The sequence below is a fragment of the Parus major genome, chromosome 2, assembly GCF_001522545.3.
Source record: "Parus major isolate Abel chromosome 2, Parus_major1.1, whole genome shotgun sequence".
NCBI classification, from domain to species: domain Eukaryota; kingdom Metazoa; phylum Chordata; class Aves; order Passeriformes; family Paridae; genus Parus; species Parus major.
The window spans coordinates 49458191-49474398 of record NC_031769.1 but is presented as its reverse complement, the minus strand read 5'-3'; the positions used below and the strand labels follow the sequence as shown (position 1 = coordinate 49474398).

The window sequence follows — 16208 nt, the reverse complement described above, 5'->3', positions numbered from 1 at the left end:
TATAATATAATATAATATAATATAATACAAAATAATTTCATTAAACAAATCTGAAAATTTTTATTAACTCCAAAATCACCAAACACTTATAAGACCTCCTGTAGAACACTCAGCACAATGCAAGTGCAAACAGGAGCAGAGTTACAGAGAGGAACTATGGAAAATATATTTTCCAACAGGAGACTTCATCTCACAAAATTACAGACTAAAAGTTATGATTGCTCTCTGCCAAGTATTGAGATGTAAATCCAAAGAGAAAACAAACACTCTTTGATAAACAAATAAAAGTTTCAAAATAAAATACCAAACCAAACAACATCTGTAAATTCTCTATGGATAAATTTTGGGGTGGAAGTTAAAAGACAGCATATCATACTTGAAGGGATGAAGTTCTAGACTTGCCTTTCAGAAGGAGCCATAGAGAAAAGTTCTCAAAATGGAGTCTGCAAGATATTGCAAGTTCTTGAAATATAGGTGTCCACAATGGGAGGAGACACAACTTGGTGATGAGAAACTTGCAGCTCTGCTTTGTGACGGTTTCTAACTTCAGAGCTTGGTTTAGTAGGGAAGTGCTGTTTTGAAGGTTTGTTTTGCTTTATTTTGCTTCTCATGTAATGAAGCCTTATTCCTAAAGGAGAAGAAATAACTGAATTGCTTAGAAACATAGTCTTTTAATAAAAATAATCATCAAATCATGCGTTCACTGAATTTTTTTTAGATTTTGAGTATATAAATTTTGAGTGTCTGCTAAATGATGAGCATTAGGTAGATAAATGAAATTATTGTATGTGCTCAAAATACAAATTTCTTAGCAAGATATTTACATATTGAGAATTGTAGATTATTCTCATTCTATAGAAAGAAATGTGTTTGAAAGAATACAGTGATAAATGTTATTCTTTATGATATTGTTTACTGAGCTCAAACAGTCAGGTTTTTTGTAATTTCTACATTCTGGTTATATAGCATTTCCTGTAAGCTCCATTATGGCAGGTAAGTTTTGTCCAAAGTAGGGACAGATGAGCACCAGATTGGATTTAATAGAAAATAAATCTTATAATTCTATCTGATAAAAGAAAAGAGGGTGAAGGGAGAACATCAGGAAATGATCCTATAGTCTGATTTAAACTTCAGTGTGCACTAACATTAAAATATTGTTTACTCCATTTTTTCGAAATACATCATCTTTAAAACAGCAAAAATCAGATGAATAAAAAAGAAATTTTGCAAACGCAGATCCAACCATCTACTGAAAGCCATTACACTAATCCAACCATCATACTGGAAGCATAAAATTAACATCAAGGAGTTTGCTGAATATCTCTGTTTTTATGACTTACTACGCCCCATTAAATGATACAGATAAATATCTAGTTTTCATCTCTCCGAAGATTAAGTCATTTACCTCAGTTATATAGTCAGTAATGCAGTCTCTTTACTAGTTATGTTGTAATAAAAGTAAGTTATACTGCACTAAAATGTGAAACTAGTTGCAAGCATTATGTATGAGAGTTCATATAAATAGCTGGTAAAATTCACATAGAAAAATGTTTGGTTTGGTCATTGGAAAATTACTTTTCAAGTAATGTATGTTCAAATGTAAATGAAGAAGAAAATACATAAAAAGAAGTTATTTTGAAAAGCTGGGAAAAATGCAAAACCATATACAGATTTAGGAACTTTTCTAGTTACTTACAACCTTGAATAAAGTGGGGTTTTTGAGATTATTTTCAAAATTTCATTGCTCTTTGCTTTCTCTACTCTTGTACCCAGAAGCTATGGATTCCTGTAAATTGTTAATTGTTTGTATGTTCAGAAATGTGCTATTATACAGTCTCATTTTTCTTCTGCGGTGTTGAGAACACAACTGAATAGCAGTAATCAGCTCTATCTGTTCATTTAGCCTGCCACACTTATAAAACTAAATGAATTAATTTAAACCATCCTGAAGACATAATTTATTGAACTGGGATAATTGCCTCAGGTAATTTCACTGTATTTTACCATGAAAAGAGGATTTTTAAATGTTTTTTTTCTTGCTTTAGAAGAGCATTTCTTTAAGAACTATTTTTAGCCACACCAGTATTTTCTGATCTTTTTGAAAAAGAATGGGTAGCCTTGAGTTCTATAGAGTATAAGACATCTATATTCTGTATATTTTGGGGTATGTGTACTGGCATGCACAAAACAAAAAATCATTTCTAAATGAGAATACACAATATTCAGTTCTCCAATGCATGTTGTGGCAAAAATTATTCTTGGTTGTTGAGCCATGCATGCCAATGCTGTTAACTGGAAATTGAGGGAATAAAGAGACTTATAGAAGAAAGACTCAGATCCTCTAGATTCAATAAGTTTCTACATAGGAAAACAAAGCTTTCTTTGGATGTTATTTATGAGAGTATAGTTATCTGTCAAAAAAATATTATGAACTTCATTTATCTTAGAGATAAGAATACTTATATTTTACTGCATTACTAGAAGGAATTTCTCTGTCTATAGGGCCCTCCTAGTTTTACTTTTTAATTTCATAGTAAAAAATATAGATTTGGCCAAAAAAAATCATGAAAGAAAAACTCCTTTGTTTCTTGATCAAAAAAGCAGAGCCTGTACTGATTTTAAGTAATTTAATAATAAGAAAAAAAAAAATTCTTTGAAATGGTATATCAAAGCCCTATCAAGGAAAATAAGTTTAATAGTTTCATAGGTGAAAGTAAATGACAATTCCCATTTTTTACTAAATTTGATAGAAAAGTACCTTGGCTAACTCAAATCTTTGAAATCACATTTAGATAATATTTCAAAAAAATTCATATATGTTCTGCTATAACTTTGGGATTTTGCTGTGCCACTCTTTCTTTTGCATTCCTTCCACTCTCCAGCAATCTTCTTATCCAGTGTAGCTGGATAAGAAAAGCAGGTGTGTGGGGGAAAGGAGACTAATCCTTACCACAAATGCCTGTTAAGAGAAAACCACAACTTTTATAACAAAGCCTATCTATATATAGTTAGTTTTAATAATGCAGCTTTATTAATTTCCTTCCATCCTAGCCAGCAGGCAACCTGGTTCCATTTTATCCCATTTCTGGCAAGAGAAAGATGAAGAGCAAGCCAGTAGTATTTTGTTTTTAACATCCAGTCAGCTGTTGGCCTTTGTCACTCCTTGAGGCGTGACGCCACCTGCACAGCAGGAGGAGGAGTGACTTGTGATGTTCTTTTTGTTTTGAAAGCTGAGTACCAGTCATAAGTTGCTTAGAACCCTGATTTATGATCATGAATCTATTCCACCTTTAATGTGCTTTTTTACTGTTTGTAAAAGGGCTTCAGCAAAGCCCTTTTGAATCCTTTATGCAGATGTATGTTCCGATATAAATTCTGTTAATACACCTAAAATAGCAAGGATTGATTACTGGACAACGACATGATACAATGCTTGTGTAGCTCAAAATCTAGCTCTGTGTAAATCTTGATGCTCATTTTGGTTTCTCTTTCTGTCTTTGCATCTGTTCCTGACAGGTGTGTGCCCAATCACTGTGAACACGATGGGAAATGCACCCAGACGTGGGACAGCTTCAAGTGCACTTGTGATGGAACAAGTTACAGTGGTGCCACTTGTCATAACTGTAAGCTACCCTGCAGTTTCAAAATTTCAATGGAGTAGGGAAGTCTTCCGTGTCTTTTCATTGAGATAAAAAAAAAAAATCCTTCCTTTCTGGTTGTTAAAGATCCTCAAGCCTCTTTAGAAAGAAGGTGTTGGCTTAATCACTTTTTTACATTACCTGCATCATGATGAATGTATACAGCACTGAACTGCACCACGCTGCACACTGAAGCAGTTCAACAGCAGCTGGGTGTACTGAGCAAACACATTCTCAGAAATTGAACACAAGATACAATTTCAAATGGAAACAGTGAATCTGCCCTGAAATGTTGGGGAGAGCTGCTGACTGCTGCTTGAGATGCTGGTTCAGGTTGCTAATCCCAAAGGGTGTTTATACTCTGATTATCAATCAGTTTAAAATCTAATTATTTGCTCTGTGGTAATGAGTTCTGAAATAAGAGTATTTCCTATGAGCTCCACATGCCCTACACTATAAAAGCACAGAAAGAAGGAAAAGGAACTGTTGTCCTTTTATAGGTCCTGAACAATGCATGCTGAATCAGTGGCATGTGTCTTCTATTCCTCTCCTCATTTACTAAAAAAGTGGGATTTTAATCTGCAAAAATACCTAGAACACAGAGAAAAATATATCCAGTCTTTACTTTTTTTCACTTCTTCCTTTTGCCAACAATCTCCTAATATTGAGAAGAGAGTAAAAATATTTTTGAACAAGCTATCAGTTGAAATTGAAACCAGGATTTAGAGAAATGCAAGTTTATATTACTTTACAATTTGCCTTAAATACAGATATGTATAACTTTACAAAGATTATTGCAGATTATTTTCAGTTTTAACCAAAAATCCCAAATCAATGAGAGCGTTTTTGACCATTCACAATTGTCTGAATTAAAACAAAACCCTAATTTATGGTTAAATATTATATAAATGTAAGAGGGGACATATTTTATGTAATAACTATTAATACATTGAGTGTCAAAGTTCTCTGTGATCTAGCTGTTGAAGCTGTAAAACTGTATGAGTTAAATAGCAAATTAATTTTGATTAAAGAGAAATATTTAAGGTACCAGTACCTATAGGAGAGATTGCATGGCAGCCCTTTTCCCACCAAGAGGGAATGTGCTCAGTGATAGCATGGTTGCATCTAATTTTAGGAAAGAAAACACACAACTTGTGTCTATCTGTGCTCCATTGTGGTGTGTGCAGACCAGCTTTTAAGACATAGTTGAACATAGTTATTCTTGAGTTGTCCTTCTTGAGTTCCAAAGAGAAGTAGCTAGGACAAACAGAAGCCATCACTTCTGTGAAATCACATTTATTACAAAGGGAAGAAATAATAATCCAAGGAGATGTGACATTTTTTCTTAATAAGATGTTCACCTGTCTTTTATGGGTAAAACAGTGCAATAAGGCGAGTAAAAGGTATTGCTGAAATGCAGTACCAAAATAGGGATTTGAAGTATATTGTCCTGTCTTTATGGTATGGATAAAGCGTATAGGATTATTCACACTCTCCAGATCATTTGGAGACACATTGTTCAAGAACTTTTATTTTTCTAGTTCAGGCAAAGTTTCTAACTTAGATGTATAAACTTTAATTTTGTTACATTTTTTCATTTAAAAAACATAATTTTTGGTTTTACCATGTGCTGCTGTACTTTAGAAGTCTTTTTTCTTACTAAAAAAGGTTGAGCAGAAGGTTATTCACTTGATAGATATCCTGTCAGAATGTGTGAAATCCTATGCCTTTCTAGAGTATTGAAGTTAATGGCACAAAAATGAGCAAAAAATAAAAAAATTCAGCATCAAGATACAGCCTGAGACAACCTTAACTCTTCCTTTATTGAGCAGGCAGTAGCTGTCAGTTTTTACAGGATCATGTTCCAGATACAGCTGCAAATAATGATGGGATTTGTTGAAGCTTGCCAGAGGTTGTAGTCACGCTGCCCTGCAGCTCTGCTGCGCTGATGCTGACCCTACTGTCCTTTCCTACTTGTGCAGTGTGTACGTGTATGCTCAGACAAACTTAGTGTGCTGCCTTTTGCTTTTGAATTCTAAAGTTTGTGGCAGTAGCAGCATGAAAGGTATGCTGGGGAAGGAGGGAAGTTGGAACGATAACTGGTGTGTGGTATAAAAATAGCTGTAAGCAATTTTCAACAGCATTGCAGATTGCATGAAAAATATAGCAGATGTCATGATTCTGTGGAGCTGAAAAGTATTTAAGTGCAGATAGCACTTGTTCACTACCATTTTACTTAAAGATAATATTATTTTGCAAAGCAAATTGCCTTATCTGTCACAGTAAAATATGTTTTTCTTTTGTCATTGTATGCTTTTGTGGAGGGTATAACAGCATTTCTCAAAGAGGTTGAAGTCAAGACTGTGTTAGTGGGGATTGCAACTCTGTAGTTGATGATTTTAATGAGTTTGGGTTATGCTGAACTAAAAGGAACAAGATAATTCTGTGTTACTGAAAGGTTTTTTTCAGTGAATTGATTTTGCTTTGGTCAGGTAATTCAACACTTTCCTGAGCTTTTGACCTGAAACAAGGCAAATCTTTGCAGCCTTGACTGGATTTCAGATTGCAGTTTTAGTTTCCTTTGAAGCTGGAATTCAAAGACAAACTCAAGGGATGAACTCCTTGAAGTGAAACCGAGAAAAAGGTTTGCATGAAAACCATATGAATCAAAATTACTTTGTTTCACACAGGTCTGGCTATAATATATCATATGATAGTGAAAACAAGTTAGTTTAGAGATGCACAGAAATATGTGTTCTATGAGACATAGTGGGGACTACAAACCAGAAATAAATAGCTAGAGAAAAAAAAGTTCCAAATAAATAAATTTCTGAAATGAAAACTTTAATTCTTATTATTTCTCCAACTGTGTACACTTATTTTCTATTTTAAGATTATGAAATAATTTCCTTTTTGGAATATGACACTCTTGCAGGAAGGCTCTTCACCTTTCAGAGATGCACCAGAATATCCAAGCTCTGTGTTCACTATCTTGTTATTTCTTTCAGCTAAGGGATATTCATGCTCAAAGAAATGCTGTGGCCTGGCAAAATCAGACTACAGTATTGATTTTACCATTAGGCAAGACTGAAAGATAAATGAATGTATTTACTCAAAAATAATGATTTACAGTGATGCAACATTTACAAAATTATTTAAAAATTAATTGAGTTATAATTAACAGCAAGTATCATCCTTACTAGCTTTATTGTATCATCTATATTTTAAACCCTGACTAATTAATTTTACAGCCTACCAGAGGCTGGCTCACTCATGCAGAGTTTTTAGAGTGATATTTTCTAGAGTTTATTAGCAAATGGCTCCTGAAACCTTTCAAACAGGATCTCATTTTTCTGATTACATCTTATCTCCATCATTTTACACCATCACTTTGCAATTTATTTATCTACCTTTATGTTCTAATAGTCTTCCTTCTGTTTACAGCTTCTTTAAAACAGGGTGGTATAATTTTAAAAATTGTGTATTGGGATAACTAATGATTGTTCAAGCTTCTTGTTCTGAGATTTTCTTTGTAATGTAGGTCAAGGCCCACTTTCTCTAGAATCTGCATTTAAGATAAACACTAGAAAGAACTTACAGAGTTTACTATGATGGTGATGTATCTACCTTCCACTTCCTGCATACACTTCATTAGATTTAGGAAAAAGCCAGAAGCACTTTATTTGATATTTGCCTTCTCCTAATGATTTTCAGTAACAAAATATTCATTTCGTACTTAAAAGAGTAATCTTAATGGTCATAGAATTATGATTCTGAATGATTATGATTATGATATGAATGGTTTGGGTTGGGAAAGACCACAAAGATCATCTAGTTCCAACCCCTGTGCCCTGGACAAGGCCACCTTTCACTAGACAAAGTTGCTCAGAGCCCTTCCAGCCTGGTCTTGAACACCTCCAGGGAAGGAACATCCACAGTTTCTCTGGGAAACCTGACAACTGTCACAACCCTCACAGCAAAGAATTTGTTCCTAGTATCCAATTGAAGCCTGCCCTTTTTCAGTTCAAAACCATTCCCCTTTTCTTAATACTACATGCTCTTGTAAAAAGTCCCTCTCCAGCTCCCTTGTAGGCTCCTTAGGGGACTGGAAGTTGTTATAAGATCTCTCCAGAGCATTCTCATATGAAAGACAAGTTCTTCTTCTTGTTCCAATTATTTTTCTTTTATTTCACCTTCAGACACTGTCCTTGCTTTTACAGCTGTACAGATTCCTTCAAAAATATCAGACAGGAAAAGTTTTTCTTAAAAACCTTCAGTTAGTCAGTCCATAGGAGGCAGTAGCATCCAGATCACATGTGTTCCCTGTTAGTTTTGTAAGACAGTGGGAGAAGTACAACTTTGTGTACTCCTGTCCCTAAAAGAGGCACTAATTGCATCAGAATACACAGAGAGTGCAATTCTGCTGAGAAAGAACATTTGGGATTTTTACATTTTTAGAATTGGTGGTTTGCTGTCAGTTTTTTAAAAAAGAATATTGGAATAGTGTTTCTTAATTTTCATAAAAGGGAACCTGACCTCTGAATTCTCTGTCTTCTCACAGCTTGTTGGGAATAAATGTTACCCTATAGTTTGGAACCAGATTTGAAGTTAATGATGCATAAAACTTCTCTTGAAATGATAAGTATATTAAATGTCACTGGAGTTTCATGGGCACTGATATTTTTCCAAGGAATATTGACTATCTCCCTGAAACAAAATATTGCTTTAATAATGAGTTTAATATTTTCTAGAAACACATTTGAGTAAGAAACTTTGTGGCAGCAGTGATAATTCTCATTGCTGGCTATTATCAAAATTAATAGTTGGCAACACAAATTTAACCTGCATTGTCTCTGATCTTCAGCAAGACTTCCATCAGTTAGTTTGTAACATCTGATTTTCCTGTATTTCTGTAAAAATGAAAGCAACTAGAACAGTGGACTTTATACATTTGGAGTCTAGATAGGAAAGAAGGTCATAGCAGTGGTGTTCTCCTGTCAGAAATTTGGGAAATAGTGAGAAAATAAATACATAATTTGACAAAACAATGCACTGAAGTTTACTTCAGGGAAAAGAAAAAAAAATGAACTGCATCATTTTTTAGTCATTTCAAACAAGAAGAGCGTGGGTTTCCATTTCACTGGAGGCTGGAGGAATCATGAGAATAACATTGTTATCTTTGTGATAGAAAACTGATTTATTAGAAAAAGCAGATGCCTTGCTGTTTCACAAGCATATTAAAGCATTATTTTATAGGAAAAATACAATAAATACCTCTGTGGTTAGAAATTGTGATACATGAGATATTCTTGTGAAAGGATGTTCTGATATAAAGACAGGAAGAATGTTTGTTGCTTTTTAATACACCTGAAGAGGACATACAACCTAGTCAGAAATGCCCTATATTTTGAGACGACTTGGCATAAAACTGTCTCCTCTTCAGTTGTCCTGTGGGCATTTATGTGCAGGGATGTTGAAAACTATCACCTTGACGTTTCTGAATCTTTGCCAGTGAAACTTGATGATTTAGTTATTTAGTTCAGCAACATTTTTGCTTAAACAAATGCTGGATTCCAGAATTGGCCCTTTTGCAGAAAGCAGAATAGGGATATATGCTACAGAGTTGGGGATGTGCAAGTAGCTGATTTTAGTGAGATTTAGCACAAGTCCTTTACCCATATGACTCAACAGATCACACAAGCCTGAACAATTTCCCAAATGAAGAATTTCCATTAGTAAAGTTGTTGAAAGACAACACCAGACAACATAGAACAGAACAAAAAAATACAAAACATACAAACACATGAAACAGGACATTCTGGGCTGAGTTTCTGCAGTGGAAAGCTGATATTTAAGGCATGCAGTGGGACTCCAATGCTGATTTGACTTATTCATGGCAGATAGACTGAATTATGTGAAAGGAAGAGGAAAAAATAATACTTGGAAGCCAAACTCCTTACTTTTAAGAACATGAAAGAGGGATTTTCAGTAGGGCAAAATCTGAGTTGCTCCCATTCCCCCCTCCTCATGTGTTGGGTATAATTTGCCTCATTTTGGCAAAATGAGGGAGGACAGCAGCTGTGAGATACAGTAATGAGAATGAGGGGCTTTGCAAGGAGGAGAACTGTGAAGTTACTCTGCTTAATGTGAGCTTGGAGAAATGATAGGAATTGTTTTGGCAGAGCTGCTTGGTTTGGGAAGACTGGGGCCAGAGGAAATATTTATGAAATAAACACTGGGCACAATGATAAGAAAAGGGTTATCAGCTCTTCTAGCACTGATATTAGACTGTTTTGTACTAGAGGCTGTAAGAAAAGGGAATATAGTTCCTCACCCTACCACCTCATCCTCTTGTGAGATGGTGTTTGAGTGTCCCTGATGAAGCCTATGGTTTTTTGAATAGCTCTTTTGAGTGCCTGATTTAAGACTTACTTGAGACCAGAGTCTAAGTAAAGTTGTTTCCAGGAGGTGAATAATTCCACATTCAAACTCAGCAGTACGGATGAGTGAGCAATGCTGATCTTGGAAAAATAGGGGGTGAAAAATAAGTAAAAATTTCTGAAATCTCTCGAAAGAGGCTTGTGTTTTCTTCTGCTCACAGTGTTCTGAGAAAGAACTTTCAAATACTGACTGTTCTCTGTCAGTTATGTCTCTATCACTTTATTTTTCTCCTCCTCTTGCACACTCAGTATCTGAAGTAATCAAATGTTCAAATTTGATACATGCTCTGCAAAACCTTGTTTCTCAGATGTTTGTTTCCTTTGAGAATAGAGATTCTCAAAGCCTGTTTATAAAGACTTTTGTTTACAGTGGTTTATTAAAAGGATTGTATAATCAATATGCTACCTTTCTAAGGAGGCTAATTTTTTTTTCAATAATGTTTTTCAAAGAAATTGTCATTGTAATTTATAATTTTCCTTGTGGATTAATATTTTATTTATTATGTGTTTTCAAAGGATTTAACATAATGCATGTCTTTTCAAATGTAGAAGATTCTATTAAATTACCTCCTTTATTAAAATGTAGTTTTAAAACAAGACTGAAGTTGTTGGTTTAGTCTTCTTTAGCAATTTTTAATGTGTAACATATAAGCCCAAAATTGTTGTATTTTTCATTTTTCCTGTAAAACTGAAAAAGATAAGCTTTTTACTCTGTTATTTTTATTTTTTTTTTAGTTTGAGGATGTTTCAGTTTTTTCATTTTGAAATCCAATATTTGTTTAAAAATCAGATTGTTCTTAGATTCAGTGTTATAAACTATAGTTCTACTACTACTAATTTATTGGCTGAGCTGAGAGTTGCTCTTCACCAGGTGTTTATGAAATGCAGAATGTGTAATAAATGGGTAGCAACTTGCATTTTTATTGTAAATAAATAGATGTGGTCTTTTTTCAGGCCAGAAAGGGCTGCAGTTTCAATATGTGCAAAAGCACCTGAAGTATTTGATGAAAGTAAAGTGGAGAAAATTAACATTAGGATGCGAAGCAGAATATGAATAATCAACCAACAGTAATTATGCTGAAATTTAAAAAATCAGCTGGAAATAACTCTACCAAGTGAAGTTTGAAAGAGCCTGTAAGGGCTGAAACTGGACTTCAGGTTTTAGCTGTTTGTATAGTTGAGTTGTTTATATATAGTTCTACATTAGAATTAAGTGTCATGAGTTTTGAAGCCAAATTTCTACCAGGTGGGGTCAAGTGGAAAAACAGTGGAACAGTAAAGAACAGTGAAGTCAGGGTCTAACTCAGAGCATTTTCTTGATTCAGCTGTAACTAACTCTTGTAAAACTACCTAAGCAACATTCCTGAATTGCATTCTGCATTTGGGAAAACTTGGGTATTAGTTGAGTTTTTTGCAGGCTACTGTAACTGTTCTTTATTCTTGTTCACAATGCACAACCAAATACTGTTTCCAAGGGACAGATAAAAGAGAACATGTAATTAACAATAGATAACTTTAAAGCAGCTCATTTATACCATAAAATCAAAGCCAAAATTAATTCACAGCCTGAAAAGGACTCTGCAAATAAAGACTTCAAAATTAATTAGCTTTTTCTTAAACTTTTCCATTAAGACAACCTAACACATTGCATACTTCACTGTTAATGCTTTTTTGCAATTAAAGTTTTTTAAGGTGCTTATATTAAAATCCCATTGACAGCCATTAGACAGAAAAAACATGTTTTGAAGTCGCTCTAATCCTATTTTCTCAGATGTGAGAGGATGAAGTTAATGCAAATATCAACTGTTAAAGATGTACCATAGTCAAAGCAATGAGAATTTCTTCATATATGCATGCATATTTTTATCTGTCCACATGAAATTGTTCTTCAGAAAGATTTTTAGCTATTCAAAATAGAGGAACATAATGGGTATAATTAGGCTTGCTGTTCAAAGATACTAAGCACCAATGGATAACCAGATATTATCCAGTGTTTGCAGCAATTTTATTTATATCACCTAGCACAGATAGATTTGATAAATTCTGCCTTTACAATGAATTTTCCAATGTAGGAAAAAAATGTTTGAAGGCTGAATGATCAATCTAATAGGACTGTGGATTGAGGAATAAAAAATAATTAAATTGAGTGAAACCCCAAGACACTTCCTGTGCATTCTACATCATATTTTGTTTTAATAACTAGTATAGCAATGTTTATAAGAGTAATTATATGGTTACTGCAGTAAATAACCATAAAGAATAATTATTGTCAGCTCTCTTATGATACTTCCATGTGAATGATATGTGTTCCAGATGGTGGGGGTTCTCATTCAGTTTGGTTCTAGTTTATGGACACTCCCTTTCTTAAATGTCATTGTAATATTTCTTTCACTATTCTGCAGCATAAATGTATTGCACCTATATACACCTTCTTTAGGAATCAAATTACTACATTAACCTTTTTCATTCAGAGGCAAGAGCTATTATGCTTCTTTGTACTTCTATTCCAGAGGGGTTTGGAGTTTTTCCCTCCTTCCCCATGTGCTGTAATTTAAATGGGAGATAAAACAGGGAAAGTTTTAGGACCAAAATCTGTTAGCAAATTAGATGCTCAGTATCAGTCATGCTCCATAACTATAGCTTTAAAATTTCACCTTAGGTAGGACAGACAGTATTTATCTTGGCTGGACAAGTCTCTTAGCAGAAGTAATGGCAGGTTATTGGAATTCTTTAAATATTTTACTGAAGCCAGAGGAATCGTTATGTTTACATAACTTTACAAAAACTTGGAAATCACTTCTGTTTCATAAATACAGTTTTCTAATATTAGTAAAACTACTGAAATATGTTGACTTAGTTCATAGTTTCTCATTTTCTCAGTAGCACCCTTAACTATACTACTTACACATATTTAACTGTATACCTAGCAGTATTAATTTTATTTTACTGGAAGCATAATCTTTCTTTAACTCTCATCTTGCAAGTTTTTAATCCCCTGTATCCATCCCTATGTAACTTTTACACCGGCTCGTTCATCGCATCCTTATTTCCTGATGGCCTAACTACTTGTGTATAAAACTTTAAATTTACTTGTGTCTGTGGTTGCTGTATTTTATGTGCTGTGTTTTCAGTACACTTTTAGGTTCAGAAGGCACTAATAGATGTTCTAAAACAGAGAAGAAAACACAATGTGCTGTTTTCAACTACTTTTCTTTTTTCTTTGTATTTTCCACTTCTACCTCAGAGCACTGCAAATATCACTGCATTTCTCAGATTCATGCTAGGCCTAACTGAGCTACATCTTTCTGAAATTATTAACTGTGCCTCTCCTTTTCAAGCTCTCTTCTGATTCCCCCATTTTAATGTTTCTTAATTTCTTTGTGATTTCCTATCAACCTCAACACTTTGTTTCTTCCTTGCATCATTCTTTCTCTAATCATTGTTCTGATTATTTTCCTTCTCTGTCTATCAGTCTTCACAGCCACATATTCACACACGTGTGCACACAGGAGCACCATACCCAGGAAAGATTTGGAAAAGAATTGAACAACAATGCAGAATAGACTGTACTGATCAGATTCAGGATGCAACCAGGCAAGCATACTACCACAAAACTATTTATACTTACCCTTCTTTTTTTCCTGCATTTTTTTTTTCTCCTCCAAAAAGTCTAGCCCTCTGCTTTTTTCCTGCCTTTAGTTTCAACCCTACATACCCTGTAAGTCTTGTGCAATTCTGAGCTGTATTTTCCATGCATCCCATGATGTGTCACCTTCCAAGGCAGAAACTCCCTTGGTCTGAAAGGATTTGGGGAGAGCTGCTGCTAGTGGTTCATGGTGATGGGGTGATGGGCTCCATGCCCACACACTGGAGCTCAGGCTGTGCTGTGACAGCCCCAGACAGGTTGTTTGTTACTTGTGTGCATCCTTGATTTGAGTCAGATGGGCTTGAGTGCTTTGATGGCTCCTGTGGTGGGCCTGGGAGCAGCCTGGCAGGGTATTATTCTGGCTTCTGCCCTGCCTTGGTTCTCTGAGCTCCTCTGTAGGTGGGCAGATGGGCATTGTTTCTCAGAACCTGACACTTCCTCTATATTCTCATTCCCTCAGTAAATAGTCTAAATTAATACTCTACAGAAACAGATACTGACAAAATAGAGTGTGTGCCAGCCAGGGCAGCCCCCAAGGTACCTATCTAACATCTTACTAATTTCACAGCTCATCCATTATGTGAAAAAGATGTAAAAGTGATTTCTAGGAAGTTGCCAGGACACAGTCATTCCATTTGAAAGCATCGGAGAGAAAGCATGAAAAAAAAGGGACGTGGAGCAGATGTTTCTGTTGATGTTTTTATGTCAGTTAAAAAGGTTGAATTCTGTTGGCAGTGCAAGTTGCTTAGTGATTAATGGAAATGACAAACATGATGCATTCCTTCTAAATTGGTGTCATGTTGATAAAGAACATTTTGATTGAGATAATGTAAATGCTGATGCGAGGATTTGTTTTCATAATGTCTAGTTCTTTTCTGTTTTTGGAAATAGGTGCTCAGCTCCTCTGAAAAACTCACTATTTGGTTAGGAGTCTGTCAGTCTGTGTGCACAGCAGTGGTTTTGTAAGCAAGCTACTGTTCTGTGGTTTAGTGTTTGTGTTTTTTTCAAACATAAGCTTTTAAACTAGGATTTTTATGAAATTTTATTAAACATATTGTTGGTCTGTTTGGGTTTTTTTCCAAATAACTTGTTGCTTCCCTCAAGCATATCTTGTATTCACTAAATACAACCAAGAAAGGTACCATAATTTCCTTCACAGGATTCCTGGTCATGAGAAGGTCACATACAAAAACATTTAGGGATCTGGGGTGGGGAAAAGGAAGGAAAGGGTCAGGACATGGTGACAATTACAGCCATTGAGTCTGGTAAAAATAAAACTGGGTTACAGTCCTCTGAATGAACATGTGGGTAATGGATTTTGGGAACGTTAATTTTTGAACAAACAAAACAGACACTACAGTCTCTTTCAAAGCTGGGTAGTGAGAATATCTCATGTTCATCTGAGCATTATTTAACATTCATTAGGATATTCAGGTCTGAAGAGAGATGAAATGCTCTGATATCCATAGCAGGAAAGATGCAGTATATACTTAGTGATGGAGAATACTTTGCCTTATTCAGTGTCTTTGCTATTTGTAGCCACTTATAGATATCTTGTCTTAAAATAAGATTCCCGATAATCTGTATCTTTGACCTGGCTTTACTGGAGTTATCTCCCCTGCTTTGGCCCTGGTTTAATTTGTTGAGGTTTTCACTTGTGCATCTGTGTTCACTATAGAGGCTAACCAAGGATTTGTGTTACACAGATGGGAAATTGTAAATCCAGAGTTTGTCTTTTCTCCTTTCCATTACCCTGGCAACACAAAGTGAGAATTGGAGTAGAACTCATACTTTTTCTTTAAGGGTATGGATTTTTCAAAATTTGTTTCTATACCAACTTTGAATCCTTTTGCATGGAAGAGAGGGATAGGAGGAAGAGGGGAACAAGGTGATATTGGCAGTGTTCCTGTTACCTCCCAGCTGGAGAAGACTCAAATGAGTTCCAGGCAGCTCTAAAGCTTTCTGTGGCTGGGCCCAGTGTAAGACCAGCACAAGTATTGTGAATATCTGAGTTTCTCTGACAATCTTGCCTCTCAGATGCAGGGCCCAGGAATGAATTCCAGCTACATAAATGTGCAACACTATCCAGATTTAAAATGAATCTGTGCCATTTCTATCCTGAACAGTGTTTTGTTCAGTCCCAAAATCCATGCTAGGTTTTTGGGGGTTGGGGTTTTTTGGGGGTTTTTGTTTGGTTTTGGTTGGGTTATTTTTTGTTTAGTTGGGGTTTTTTTGTGTTTGTGTATCCTTGGATGACTTAATTCACAAAAGCACCTTGTTAAAAATTGGTATCTAATTATACTTTCTTGTGATGTCTGTAGGCTGACACTGTTACAAAGATGCTAATTGTCTAATCTATGGCTTTTAATTTAAAATCACTGCTAAATTTGTTTAAAAATCCATTTTGGTTCAGCCATTTGTATTGAAATTAATTTCTCTCTTCCCCCCCGCCCCCAGCCCAAAGCAAAGAACGAGGTAGATAGA

At 35.0% G+C, this 16208-nt stretch overlaps 1 protein-coding gene across 1 annotated transcript in view; it reads left to right on the top strand.

Annotated features, from left to right (window-relative positions):
* CNTNAP2 (contactin associated protein 2) overlaps positions 1-16208 on the top strand; it is a 1020050-nt gene that overhangs the window by 665492 nt on the left and 338350 nt on the right. Inside the window, exon 11 of the mRNA XM_015618213.3 lies at positions 3517-3623. Coding sequence (XP_015473699.1) covers positions 3517-3623 — 107 coding nt within the window. The remainder of the gene's footprint in view (positions 1-3516; positions 3624-16208) is intronic.